Source organism: Trachurus trachurus (assembly GCF_905171665.1).
Source record: "Trachurus trachurus genome assembly, chromosome: 11".
NCBI classification, from domain to species: Eukaryota; Metazoa; Chordata; class Actinopteri; order Carangiformes; family Carangidae; genus Trachurus; species Trachurus trachurus.
Genome location: NC_139904.1, coordinates 24,832,193 through 24,845,451, shown reverse-complemented (window position 1 = coordinate 24,845,451; position 13,259 = coordinate 24,832,193). Strand labels below are relative to the sequence as shown.

The 13,259-nt window shown below is 43.3% G+C and overlaps 2 protein-coding genes across 2 annotated transcripts; one reads left to right on the top strand and one right to left on the bottom strand.

Annotated features, from left to right (window-relative positions):
- The first annotated feature begins 909 nt into the window (after positions 1-909).
- On the top strand, positions 910-3,597 carry LOC310993468 (peptidyl-prolyl cis-trans isomerase FKBP14-like). The gene is made up of 4 exons (XM_083981820.1): positions 910-1,159; positions 1,610-1,761; positions 2,222-2,349; positions 2,741-3,597. Exons 1-4 carry the CDS (start codon positions 960-962, stop codon positions 2,897-2,899), a joined length of 639 nt encoding a protein of 212 aa, XP_083837946.1. The 5' UTR covers positions 910-959; the 3' UTR covers positions 2,900-3,597.
- Positions 3,598-4,072: 475 nt separating this feature from the next.
- wipf3 (WAS/WASL interacting protein family member 3) lies at positions 4,073-11,798 on the bottom strand. The gene is made up of 8 exons (XM_083981791.1): positions 11,435-11,798; positions 9,617-9,714; positions 8,642-8,777; positions 7,388-7,549; positions 6,379-7,188; positions 5,414-5,551; positions 5,223-5,324; positions 4,073-5,124 (listed from the first exon to the last, which is right to left on the bottom strand). The coding sequence occupies exons 2-8, from the start codon at positions 9,695-9,697 to the stop codon at positions 5,084-5,086; spliced, it is 1,470 nt and encodes a 489-aa protein (XP_083837917.1). The 5' UTR covers positions 9,698-9,714; positions 11,435-11,798; the 3' UTR covers positions 4,073-5,083.
- Positions 11,799-13,259: the final 1,461 nt, after the last annotated feature.

Sequence of the window (13,259 nt, the reverse complement as noted above, 5' to 3'; positions counted from 1 at the left end):
TGCTCTGAGCCATGAACAGTTTTGGGAGCCAGCTTTGAAGCGACGGCCCCCTCCCCCCTGGAGGTTTAACTTTTGTTGGCCCCAGAGAGCAGCTCCTTGCTACTGTCACACCATTGGCTGCAGCACTGTTATGAACACTGATGGTGGGAAACAATTAATAAATCATTTAATGATTGTAACAAATGATATAGTTACGATGTGTATGACTTGCTGACTGTTAATGCAGAAATAAGCTGTGTTCTGAACTTCTTTTGTAGTGAGAGAAAAAAGAGAGCCAAAGGAGGCAATAATAATATTGATACAATATGTACTGTAGTATGCAAATCAGGGGTGTGTAAATGTATTTATTTTTGTGCACTGTATTAGAAAACATATATTTATGTAGTGCAGTGCTGTGATATTGCATGTAAATGTGTTTTCGGTGCACAGAAGACTGCTTTAACCGGTGCTGTAGATCTACTAACTGAAGTGTGGACCTCTAGGAAATGATGGTCCAAATAATCCGACAGGAAGAAAATGAATGTCATACCGCAACAACAGCAAAAAAAGAAAAAGAAAATAGTTAAGTAGGCTAGTACTTTTTGATTATTCCAGCAGCATGAAGAAACTGCTCTGTTACATCAATGACTCTAAGATGAATTCAGGATAATGTAATTACTTGATAATCTGCCTGCATGACTGTAATTTTCCTAAATCACTGTACACTAATAAAGATCAGGCCTACACTTCCATAGCTCTCATTCAGCTCTATGCTGGTAACACAACAGGGGACTGCGAGTGGGAGTGGCTGGGGGCGGGGTTTACGAGGAAGAGCAGCCAATCAGAGGAAAACGTCCTGCAGCAACTTGCATGATGAAACGTCACTGCCACGTAGAGGACCAGCTGCCTACATCGTCTCTAGTTTTGCACTTTAGGAAACAAACTTTTAAGTATACCGTGTGTTTGTGTAGTGTGGCGGCATGCTGCTGCTGACCGTGCTGAGCTGGCTCTGCTCCGGCCTGCAGCTGGCCTCTGTCAGCGGGGGGAAGCTGCCGGACCCTGAGGTGACAATAGAAATTATGTACAGACCTTTTATCTGCCACCGCAAGTCAAAGTATGGAGACATCCTGCTGGTGCATCATGACGGCTACTTTGAGAACGGCACCATGTTTCACTCGAGGTATGTTTCACATGAGGACTAATATTTTTCTTTTTAATGGTAGGCTACTACTTCCCTACGCCTGTAACTGTTGCTACGTAAGCAAATAAAGCACGTAGGCTACATCGATTTCATATCAATGCGCGTGTAATTAATCTCCTTGGCAACGCTGCTATGACCATGTGATACAAATAACAAATTAATTGGGCTTTATGCACAGCTCCACTACTTCCTGAACTTAAACAAGCTCCTTTATTTTCTGTCTTAAATTATTGGACAAACTGATTAGTGACTCTGACCTCAGTAGTCACAACAATGGTCAGTCACACCTGGATTAATCAGTTTGTCCAATAATTTAAGACAGGAAATGTGCATAAAGCCTATTTCAATAGTAGCTAAGTGTCCTCCCCGTTTTATTTGCTGATATTCTGGGATGCATCATGTCTCAAACTTCCTGTACCATCCCACCAGTCGAAACCAGGGTGACAAGCAGGCCATGTGGTTCACACTGGGCATCAGAGAGGCAATCAAAGGCTGGGATAAAGGCATGCAGGACATGTGTGCTGGAGAGAAGAGGAAACTGGTCGTACCACCAGCCCTGGCCTACGGAAAGGAAGGGAAAGGTACTAGCGTTGTGTTCATGAATGCATGCAGGCTGGACTGCATGCTGTTATACTGTCTACTCTTAGAAATGTTCATGGTTGTGATGTGAAGATAATGTGCATGTGGTACCTATGTAAAACTGTCTTGTTCTGGATGGCTTTTTAGGACACCCACACTGAATGAAGGTTTCATTCAGTAATGTTAGTGCACATGTCACAAATGGAGCATGTGTACTGTAGTAGCTATGCCTTGTCCTGGTAAGCACACACAACACTAACCAATAACACCCATCTCTTCTGCAATCTCTGATTAAATGAATTATAACATAACTATAACTAACTAATTATAACATGACTAACAACACAGCTCAAGCTTGCTTCATATGATAAAGATCATACCAGCTAGTTCTGCAGTATTTAATGCTGTATCTAGTCTCAGCTTTGGTTTGACAACTTGTCCTGTGGTCTTATCCTCAAACAGGGAAGATCCCACCCGAAAGCACATTGACCTTTATAGTTGAGGTGCTGGAGATCAGAAATGGACCAAGATCACACGAGTCCTTCCAGGAGATGGACCTCAATGATGACTGGAGACTCTCCAAACAGGAGGTACAGACAAGAATTGCATTGCTGTGGCTGTGACTTGAAGTAAATGAATTAGCCATCAGCTCCAAGAAGCTGCAACTCCCCTAACTCCTACAGACACAGTCACATCATGACCCTTCAGATTTATCCAGAGCTAGAAATAAATCAGTCACTGTCCACCAACTAGAAAATCTAGACAACTGCCTGGATCCAGATTATTCTCTGGATCTACAACAAATCAGTCATAAATCTCAATGTTGATATTGTTGTTGTTTTACCTCAATATGTGTATATTATTTCCTGATAAATTTGACAAGTACATCCAACAATGTCCCATGTCACATTGTTAAAGAGGGAAATAAAACATAGATCCACACCAAACGGTAATGACCTCTTCCCTTCCTCTTGCTGCCAGGTCAAAATATACCTCAGGAAGGAGTTTGAGCGCCATGGCTACCCTCCCAACGACACGCTACATGAGAACATGGTGGAGGACATCTTTGCCAAAGAGGATGAGAACAAAGATGGCTTCATATCCTCCAGAGAGTTCACTTACAGGCATGATGAACTTTAAAGTCTCTCCCAGTCTCAAGGCTCACTGACTCATGGTCCATGATAGAAACATGTGCAGAGTTTAGTGCAAAGATTCTCTCAGGTTACCTTTGTGTACAGCTGTGGGTGATGGTTTTTGAGCCAGTGAGTTTGTTAATTTGTTACTTTCAGTGATATTTCTCCTTAGCAAATCTGTGCTATCCTGTGTGTTGACTTGCCTAAGTGGCAAACAATCAAATTAGCTCTTTTGCAACCACTGTCATCTTGATTTCTCTAACTTAAAAGCCTCTAGAACCAAAAAGAAAATGGTTCTTTTAGATTATTTCCAGATTTATGCAGTTAAATGTTTACAGGTTCACTTTGAAAGTAAGAGTATTTTATGGCTGTTTTATCACATTGAGTGTGTTTGTGTTTTGTTTTTTTCCTTTTGATGTACAAGTGGATTTTCTCATGACAGATATTATGACACAGCAGGACAAGCAGGTGCAGGTAATAATGTCGAGGCTCCATTCTGTTCAGTTGCTCCCAGTCATTCATGATGCACAATACTAAGGCTGTGGCACTGGTACACCTAATTAGAAGTCCAGCCATTATTAATGTCATATGAGGCACCTGTGAAGCCTAACTAACCGTGAGAAAGGTTTGTTGCCACATGCATATACACTATAGTCAATACTGAAAGGATTTAGTTCTGTTCCACTACATCAAGGTGTATGTACAATTTTTTTTTCCTGATTTTCAAAGTTGCAAAATGTATACATTTATACATTTACATTTGTTTTATTCATAATTATTCATTCATGATTAAAAAAAAAGGTCATGTGACTGTACACTTTTCCACTGTGCTAGATGTCTTGTAATTTTGTGTGCAAACGTCCTCACAGAGCTGATACTATCTAAAGACCCACTGAACTCATACATGTGCATATACTGCCACACGTGTTTACCATCAGTCTAAATATGAAAGGTAAATGAAATGTCTAGCACAGAAAATTTGAAATGAATACAAACATGGGCTGACTGAAGCCCAACTGAGCTCAACAGGTGCCATAACTTTAGAGACAAGCAGCGCGTGATGGAGTCAGCCCACCAACTCAAAAAAAAAAAAAAAAAATGGCAGATTTGTTTATCAGTTTCTGTTGTTAAATAAATGTGACTGTCAATGTTCTTTCATTATTAAAATGCAGTGGTTTATTTGTCAGTCACATCTTGCAATACATTACACATTGAACCAGCAGGTGGCACAGTCTTCACAGGTGTTAGCATCAGTTACTACAGAGGCAGACAGGAAACAGTACACCTCACTCATTATCTATTCATGATGGGTGTAACTTAAAACAGATGCATTTCCATTCTCCTCTCATTCTAAGTGGTTTTCACATCACATATCATTTTACAATCTTATAGATTCATTTGGTATTTAGAAAATAATCCCATAAACATAAGAGAGAACCACTATACTGTATGCACAATTTATGACCATAAGTTTGCATACGCTGCTGTGCAAGTGAATGGTGAAAAGTGTTCACTTGTGGTCCTGTACTCACAGAGTTCAACATTGAAATGATGCTGACTTGTTGGCTCTACAGGAGGAGAACAGTTACTGCTGCAGAGAGTATCATCTTGATAGGACATGTAGTGCCCGTATACAAGTGCTTGAGGAACATCTCTTCTTTGAGGTTTTTGGTAGACGACCATTCATATTCATGAGCTGTACTATCTTAAAACTATATGTTTAATAAGGTTTGTGGGTTCAATTCCAACTTTAAAAAGTGCCATTGTATATACCATGATGACATAAAAACTCTCAACACATAAAATATGAAATTTCTGTCCTGAATGTAGACAATGAAATGTTTAAGTTGTTAAAATCTGTGTCACGAGCTATGTCAAATATAGCTATGGGAAGACACTGTCCTTTGTGTGTGTGTGTGTCTGTAGCTTATGAGTATGAGTAGGGGGAGCCATCCTCCTCCTCACACACATTCAAAACATTCCACACTGGAAAAGGTCAGAGGTCACATTGTCAGTGTAAGGCGGGAGCCTGTTTGACACTCACATATACACATGCTAATACAGTGGACACAAACAAAACACACAAATGAGTTCATGGCAGTAATGTGATTGTCATGAGCTGCCACAGGAAAGAGGTGGAACAGAGTCTTTTTGCTGTTTGTCCGGGATGAAGAGTGGGTGAGGCCTTGACTCATCTGAGGTGTGTCCTCATCCCAGGTGGTTTGGGGTTCACTGGGAGAAGAGGAAAGATGATGTTAATAAAAGACACTTTTCAATATGTGAAACAGATGTTATTGGCACTGTTGAGAAAAAACAAATACTGCTGCTACCTCTGTTTTCTTTACTGGGGTATATCCGAGGAAAAGGTTTGAATTCGTCAGGAGGAGGTAAATCTTCCACAGGGTGAAACTGGAACTTGGATTCAAAATCATCTGTGTGAGAACACAGGGAGATAGTTAGATAATAAGTTTATGCAAGATACATTTATCTCGCAAACTTCTTTTAAAATGTTGAGTCTCACCCAGGCTGTGCAGGTGTCCATTCCTGAGACTGGATGGGGGCAGAGGAGGGGGAGGAGGAGGAGGAGGAATGCGGGTGGACAACTCGGTGGTGGGAGAGCGTGCCGGAGGAGCTGGGGGAGGAGCCAGCCGACCCACAGCTGTCACCAGCAGTGAGGAGAGGAGACATTAACAAAGGGAGTGACAACATAAAGAGTAGGACCAAATCTGATGCGCCCGTCTCTAATGTCAACTAAGACAGCAAGGACACTGTGGTTTTACTCAGAGAAACGGCCTTGAATTTTTTAAATACTGCTAAAAAAACCAAGTTAGTTTCACAACACATTCTGTGTTTGATTTAATGACTACCTGCAGCAGCTGCTTCAGCTTCAAACCTGTACTTGTGACAGTTTCAGACCAAGACCAAACAACCAGAAAGCAACAATTACTCAAACTATTTTTACTCTGTCCCATAAACATTTGTTGTAAAGTCACATCTGTGAGTGTGTTTCACATCATCATCATTATGCTTGTTTCTTTCACATCTTGTTGCAAAAGAAGTTTCTTTCCATGTTTGTATGTAAAGGACCGGTTAGCATTAGATGTTATGTACCAGTCTTTCCATCAATAATGTAAAGTACAAGAGGTTATAATATGCCCTCTGAGCAGCACTACTGGATGCTACAGTGACTCAGTATTGGAAAGTGATGTAGTGGAGTTACAGTCGGTGGTTGGCATGCCAACTTCAGTTGAAAAAAAAGAAAAGAGGCCCCCCCAAAACAAGGGATTTTTTTGTCACTGCATAAGACACCTCAAGTAAAGTATCATGTGAACTTGCAGCATTTGATCATGACTTATAAGTAATCTATTAATGTCTCAGCATGAGTCAAAACTATAAATTAGACAAAATCACATTTAACCAATGGATGTCATTTTTGTCTTTTTGCAAAAAAGGTTAATGGAAAGAAAAAGAGAAGTGGTCATGTACCTGCACTTCTCGGCACAGCCGGTGGCCGTCGGGTGGGGGCATTGCAGGGGTAAGACGGTGGCAGAGAGCGCATGGCTGGGGAGGGCACTGGGGCCATCTTGGGCGGAGGTGGAGGGAGGGTGGATGGGCAGGTGGGTGTGAAGGAAGCCGGGAGAGGAGGGGGAGGAGGTGGGGGAGGAGGTCCCAGGGGGCTGTCCCGCAAGATGGGGAACCTAGATGGCTCGGAGTGGAGCGGAGAGGGAGGCGGGGGGTAGAAGCAACCTGAGGAGCGGTCCCCTGGGACAGCAGAGGGAGCTTGGAAAGGTGGGGGAGGAGGCGGAGGAGCCGTCGGAGTCGTGGGCTGGGACACGGCGGGGTGGTGGTGGGAGTGCTGGATGGGCAGCCAGGTGGGCTTGGTGACCTGGGAAGGAGGTGGAGGTGGAGGGCAGGAGGGGAGAGGCGGAGGCCTGTTGGCCGGACGGTCTTGAAAGGCTTGAGGTGGGGGAGGCGGTGGAGGAGCAGAGGGATGGGCGGGAGGAGGTGGGGGAGGCGGAGGAGGAGCAGAGGGATGGGCGGGAGGAGGTGGGGGAGGCGGAGGAGGAGCAGAGGGATGGGCGGGAGGAGTTGGGGGAGGAGAGGCAGCGGGGAAAGAAGGTGGGTGCCTGCTGCCGTGAGAAGGAGAGGGAGGAGCAGAGGACGAAGGAGCAAGTGTCCGATGGATGGAGTTTCGGAGCTCCACCGTCCTGTGAGGCTCGGGGACGCCGGCCGTGTCTGGCGACGAGGGTGCGTTCCACAGCGGCTTCAGGGACACAGATGAGCTCGAACGAGACACTGTAACACACAAATGGTCAAAATGATCAGAGAGAGTTACTGAAAATTAGGGATGGGTACCGAATTCTGTACTTTTATTGGTGCCGACCAAATTCCCACTAAAGTAGCTACCGGTACTGTACCAGTTCAAATGTGAAAGTTACCCATCCCTACTGAAAATACATCTAGATCTTGTGAGAAGAAGTCACTTTACACCAACCTGGGGTCTTGCCTGCCATGTCTCTTTGTCCTATGGGCCTTAGAGTTGGAAACCCTCCAGCAAATAGCCCCCCCAAAGAGGGTCCCATGGGGGCAGTGCCTGCTGATGAACCCTGAGAAGCACCAACACTGCTGGATACATCTCCAGCACTGGTCTTTGGTTCTGGGAAACAGAAACAAACATACAAATCCATTACAGGTGAGTATTAATAATAAGGACAATATGACAAAACTCAACAAAAATAATGGAAAGTATTAATGGAATATTTTTGTGTGTGTGCTCTAGCGTGAGAAATTTGTTAATTGTGTTTCTCATTCAGGAAAGTAAACAACATTAAGATGATCACAGTAATGGGCGAGGCAGGAACATGAGTAAAATTTGGACCACCCATATCGCCTGATCTCCCAGAGGGCCGACAGAGTCTGTTTCTATTGGCATGGCTCCATACGCTTAATGTAACTCACACTGTTACTGTACCTGCTGCTGTTTTCTGAACCAACAGGTGCCACTGATCCACCATCCATGCCTTCAGCTGCTGAAGTTCAAATAATCCACCGCTAAACTAAATGGACATATCCATAAAAGTGTCCTAAACAATGCTGCTTGAGGAATGTGCAATCATTTTTATATGATCGTATCGTATCGTATTGCATCGTATCGTATTGTATCGTATCGTATCGTATCGTATCGTATTGTATCGTATTGTATCGTATTGTATCGTATCGTATCGTATCGTATCGTATCGTATCGTATCGTATCGTATCGTATCGTATCGTATCGTATCGCCCATTAGGCCTACATCAGCTATCCGTTGCACTATGGAATAGAGTTGAGGAGTTGTGGCCATTTACCATAGTAAATGTATATAATGTAAATGCTTCTGACTAACTGTTCAATCTTAAACCGTACCATGTTAAGCTTATGATATACTGAACACAATGCATGTCTTGTCTATTGTGTTTGCCACTGTATATAGTCGTTTCCTACTTGTCTGCATCCTTATCTGCTCTAGTGCATTCTTTCCTGAAGTGAGCACTGGACTGTGTGTGTGTTCCCTTACAGTCCTGAGAGACACATGTTCCCACTGAACCGAAAACTATCCCCTCACTGTCATTATTAAACCTCATGTGTTTCCACTGTGAGAGTGGATGAGTCAGTGATACTGGCAGCATGTGAGCACCATTAAGTGTCTGAAAACACAGATTGACTGTGTCTGTGTTTGTGCTGGTAGGACAGTCCGGTTGTTTTTCTTACTATCGACAGCGGGGGCACTGCGGTCGTTGACCTGTGTGACTTTCCTGAGCCTGGCTCCTTTCTGGATGTCGGCCAACAGGGCATTCCTTCCACCTCCTCCTCCACCAGACTGGAGCTTAGGAGGCTCAGCCGGACACTGTCACACAAGGGGGGGGGGGGGGGGGAACCAACACTTTTATATAACTCTGTGGAGTGTTTTTACAATAGAATATAAGGTATTTATTATAACTTAACAGTCCAGCAGAGCACAGTCACCCCCCAAAAAAGTATTATTTGGTCAATAGGGAATTCTGATAATAATCGTTTCATTGTTTTTTAAAGACAAAATGAAACAGATTTGCTGACTCTTCTCAATAGATGGTCACTGTAACTTGAATGTCTTATGTTTTTTTAATTGTTTATGTATTTAAAAAAATACATAAACAAAGAAAAAAGATTATCTTTTTTTACATAATGAAGCAATGCAGTGTATCATCAGCTCCACAGCTTCACCTAAAGAGTTCGAACAAATAGAAAAAAGCAACAAGGTGCGTTGAAAACATGAAGCAACACAGGTGGAGGACGACATTGAAAGTGAAGAAAGGAGCAGAGAAACAGGAGGGAAGAGGAGGTAATCTTGAGTTATTGTCTCTCTTGTACACTCCACTGGAGCTTCAGACTATTGTTTCATTTAGAAGCTGCTGGACTGTGTGTGTGCACTGTGGGCCTGTTAGCAGGCAGCAGGAGCTCATTTAACCTGAACCTACTGGGGAAACATAACACTCTTCTGCTACTGAGAGTCTGCTGTCTGTCCTGCTCTGTGTGTGTGTGTGTGTGTGTGTGTGTGTGTGTGTGTGTGTATGCGCGCACACTACCTCAATCAATAATGCAAATAGCCCCCTGCAGGTGTTTGGTTGATGCTTAGTGAGAAGGACTCGAGTGACTGTTTACAACTGCATGGGAGAGAGTTAGAGGAAGACAAACATTCGGTCTTACCTGCGGCAGGGGAGCACAGGGAGGCGGTGGAGGTGGGGGGGCCGCTGGGGGAGGTGGAGGTGGAGGAGGGGGGGGCGGCATGCCTGGGCCTCAGATACCTGCAGAAGACAAATCAGACGATATAACTGGCAACAATGGTCGCCATCCTATTAACGCGCAGCAGCGACTGGAGCGGCCTCTGGGATGTTTTGTTTCTTCATGTCAGAGGCTGCTACTGTGCAGAGAGGGGCACACTCGCTGACCTCCTACCCTCTTCTCTGAACAGGAAGAGCTTTCACCACTATACAGCACAAAACAGGAAGCAGCAAAGGGCTCCATCCTTTCCAGAGAAATCTGACACATCCCCCTGTCCCTGTCCTCCTCCTCTTCCCACAATGCTCTGTGGCAAGACTTTGGAGAAGAACAATGGTTCTTGTTGTGCGAAAAGTAGTAGACCCCTCTAGATGACCAAAGACCTTCACTGCCGCATGTGAGTGGAAAACACATAAAGGAAAGGCCACAGGAATATACAACATTGTTCTTTACTGTTACACCGAAGGTGTAACTATGAACAGGATGCGCTCTGGTTTAGTAATCAAAGTGGGAAGCACCAGTGTCCGACTTTCCAGGATTATGTCAACACATTTCAATCTCCACACGTTGTTGGCAACTGGGCTAGTAAATGATCCTCAGTGACAGTCAGTGAGACCTCCACCCAGCCTCTAGACTTCATAAATTCCCAACTATCCTTGGCTGAAAGACAGAAAACAGCTCGAGGTCTGTGCACATTCAGCTCTGAGGAATTTGCACATGATCTTCATTAGAAATTGAATAAAACACAGAGCAGAACCTGTTTTTGTTGAATCTCTAAGTGTCCACTCCCTTGCCTTAATATGTTTGTGTAAAGCTCATGCATTATGCTTCCCGCTATGCAACTGCAACTGCTAGCCTATTTCTGTCTTCATATCTGTGTCAAGCAGCCTCTGTGAGTGTGATACTGCCAGTGTGGATGGTTAAAGGGGGAAAAGCTGGACACTGGTTATAAGCTCCTGTACAACAGGTGGAAACAGTGGAAACGCACCTCTCTCTCACCAGTTGTTGTTTTTATTGACCTGTTAAACGTCTTGTTCATCCTGTGGCAGTGAAGCTTCTAAGTGACATAGACAGGCAGCTGGACCTGCAGCTGTTGCAGCCATAACAAGGGATTCGGACACTTTTTGTGCTTTCATGAGGACACAGACCTCCACGGTTTCCACAGTGTGAATCAGCAGAAAGGTTGTAACAGTGTAGAAAGGTTGGACCCTGGTCAGAACCTTTCTACACTGTTACAACCATGTTTCAGAGGTCTTCAACAGAAATGAAAACATTCCTTGTATTTGGGGACTAACAGACTCCTGAAGATCATTTATATTTTCATATATAAATCAGAAGAAAAACATACATTATCAATTAAAAATCCATTTGAGTTCATTATTAATATATTTGTTTGATCTTATAACATTTCTTAATTTCTTGCCTTCATTACAATCTCAATTTGTAGCAGTGCAGAAAAAAGTCACACACAAAAAACAGGTAGCCTACAAAGTGTGGATTTACTATTATTAGTGTGTAATTTGTTTTTTGTTTGTTTACAATACAGCAGTGGGATCTGAAGTTTCTTTTCTTTGCCAAACTTGTGGTCCTATTGTAGGCTATCACTAATGTAAACAAAGAGCTTCATCTGCTAATAGCGGTTCCCTTAAAAAAAAACTGTATCTGTTATTGAACCTTCTGTATTTTATAAGAAGAAAGAAGAAAAGCGACCTGTCAGGTATATAATCATTGTCCAGTGTGTCTTACCTTCAGAAAACAAAGTATGGAGTGATCCACCTGTTTGCAGGGAAGCCTCAGTGAGATCCTGCCCTCATGGTGCGCTCCTTATAGCGGGTCAGTGCGAAAGTTTCCAGGATATTTTTAGTCAGTAAATGAGGACACCGCTTCTCCAGCGTTTGAGCTGCCAGTGACAAAACCTTGCGGAGCTCCTGTCAACATATCAAAAAGCTGCTGTTAAGTGTCCACATAAGCAGACGCCTGAAAACATGCAGCTGTGGTTCGGCACAATGGTCCCTTTATGGGTCTGGCTGTTTACGGTTTATTCCTCCTGTGAGCGCACTGCAGGAGGCGCACGCAGCGCGAGGCCACACCTAACCGCTCCACAGGCCGCTCAGCGCGGGCCAATGGAGAGAGGGAGGAGGGCGAGACGCTTTGGCTTGGCTCAGTGTCATCAACCCCAGCTCGTACTGAAGCTGCCAAGAAACTTACCCTCACCTTGAATTACACCTGTAGATGAAAGTGAACATGCCGCATGACTGAGTGAGAGCTGGTGCTGACCTAGAGAGGAAATGTGCAGCAACATTTTACTGGATGTCCTTTCTCTTCTCAACTCGGTGTGTGGTTTTAGTTCAATTCAACTTTTTTTTTTTTTTTTTTAGGTGTGTGTGTGGGGAGGGGGGGTTCTGGCACATTTCTGCCCCCATCTGTTGAGAACATGGCATTACAGGTCGCCCTTTCAATTTCAAGAAAACCAGTATATGTTTCACCCAGGAGCTGCTTTGATGCGTTCAATCTTACAACAACAATGTGGTTTCATAGTTATTGGGTGTACATCAGTCACAAGCCTCTTGTGTTAACACACATGGTGCACACACACACACACACACACACACACCTCAAAAGGCAACAATGATAAAGGAATGCAGTGACACAGGCATGCTCCTCCCTTCTTAGTGACAGTACAAAATAATTTATGACATGTACAGTACTGCTAATGCTGAATGTAAATTACACTAATTTCTTGTAATTGTCTAATGTAATATTTGACCCAACATATTTGACCCACTTACTCTCCTCATCTCTTCCAGATGAGTGATCACAGCTGAAGTGATACGACTCCTGAGAATATTGTGTCGTGCACTTTTGGATATAAATGTTGTTTTTATGTGACTTCTTGTAATCCTCTAACAAGGGAAATCAGGTCAATGAAAACGCACGTATGCACATTGATAGAATGGATTGTAGCAGTTTTCATTTTTATTTCAGAGGTGATCCAAAATACAGTCGCCCTGTAAAGCAAACTACATCAGAGGTTGGATCATACTTTCTTAGCTACATGGCTATGTCTCCTTCAAATTTATTTCTTCTTGTTAGAAAACATGCTGGATTTCTTCCTTCATTTGACCTTTTATGCATTTTGCTGGCAAGTGTCATGTGTCTGACTAAAAGCTGCTCACAAGCATTTCTTAATTTCTTTCAGTAGCTGATTTTTTCACACTTAATAAAACCATTTACACCTTAATAAAAAAAAACATCCTTCTAACCCTTTAGAATCAATGTATTTGTAAAATAAGCTTTATACTTATCCTTCATTCTTAAACATATATTATTCTTATTATAGAAACAATGTAAACATCTCATAAACAGTATTTTCTCAAAGCATTTCAAACTTTGAGTATTGCTAGAAAATGACATTTGCTGGTTGTGTTTTCATACAGGCTGTAGGTTGTTCTATGAGTTGCCCAACAATGACGGCAGTGGACATGACTAAAACAGGGACACTGTGGGACTGGAGCTATGTCGGGCTTTTAAGTGCTCGCTGTATTGCTGCTGTATCCCCTCACTTAGGCTC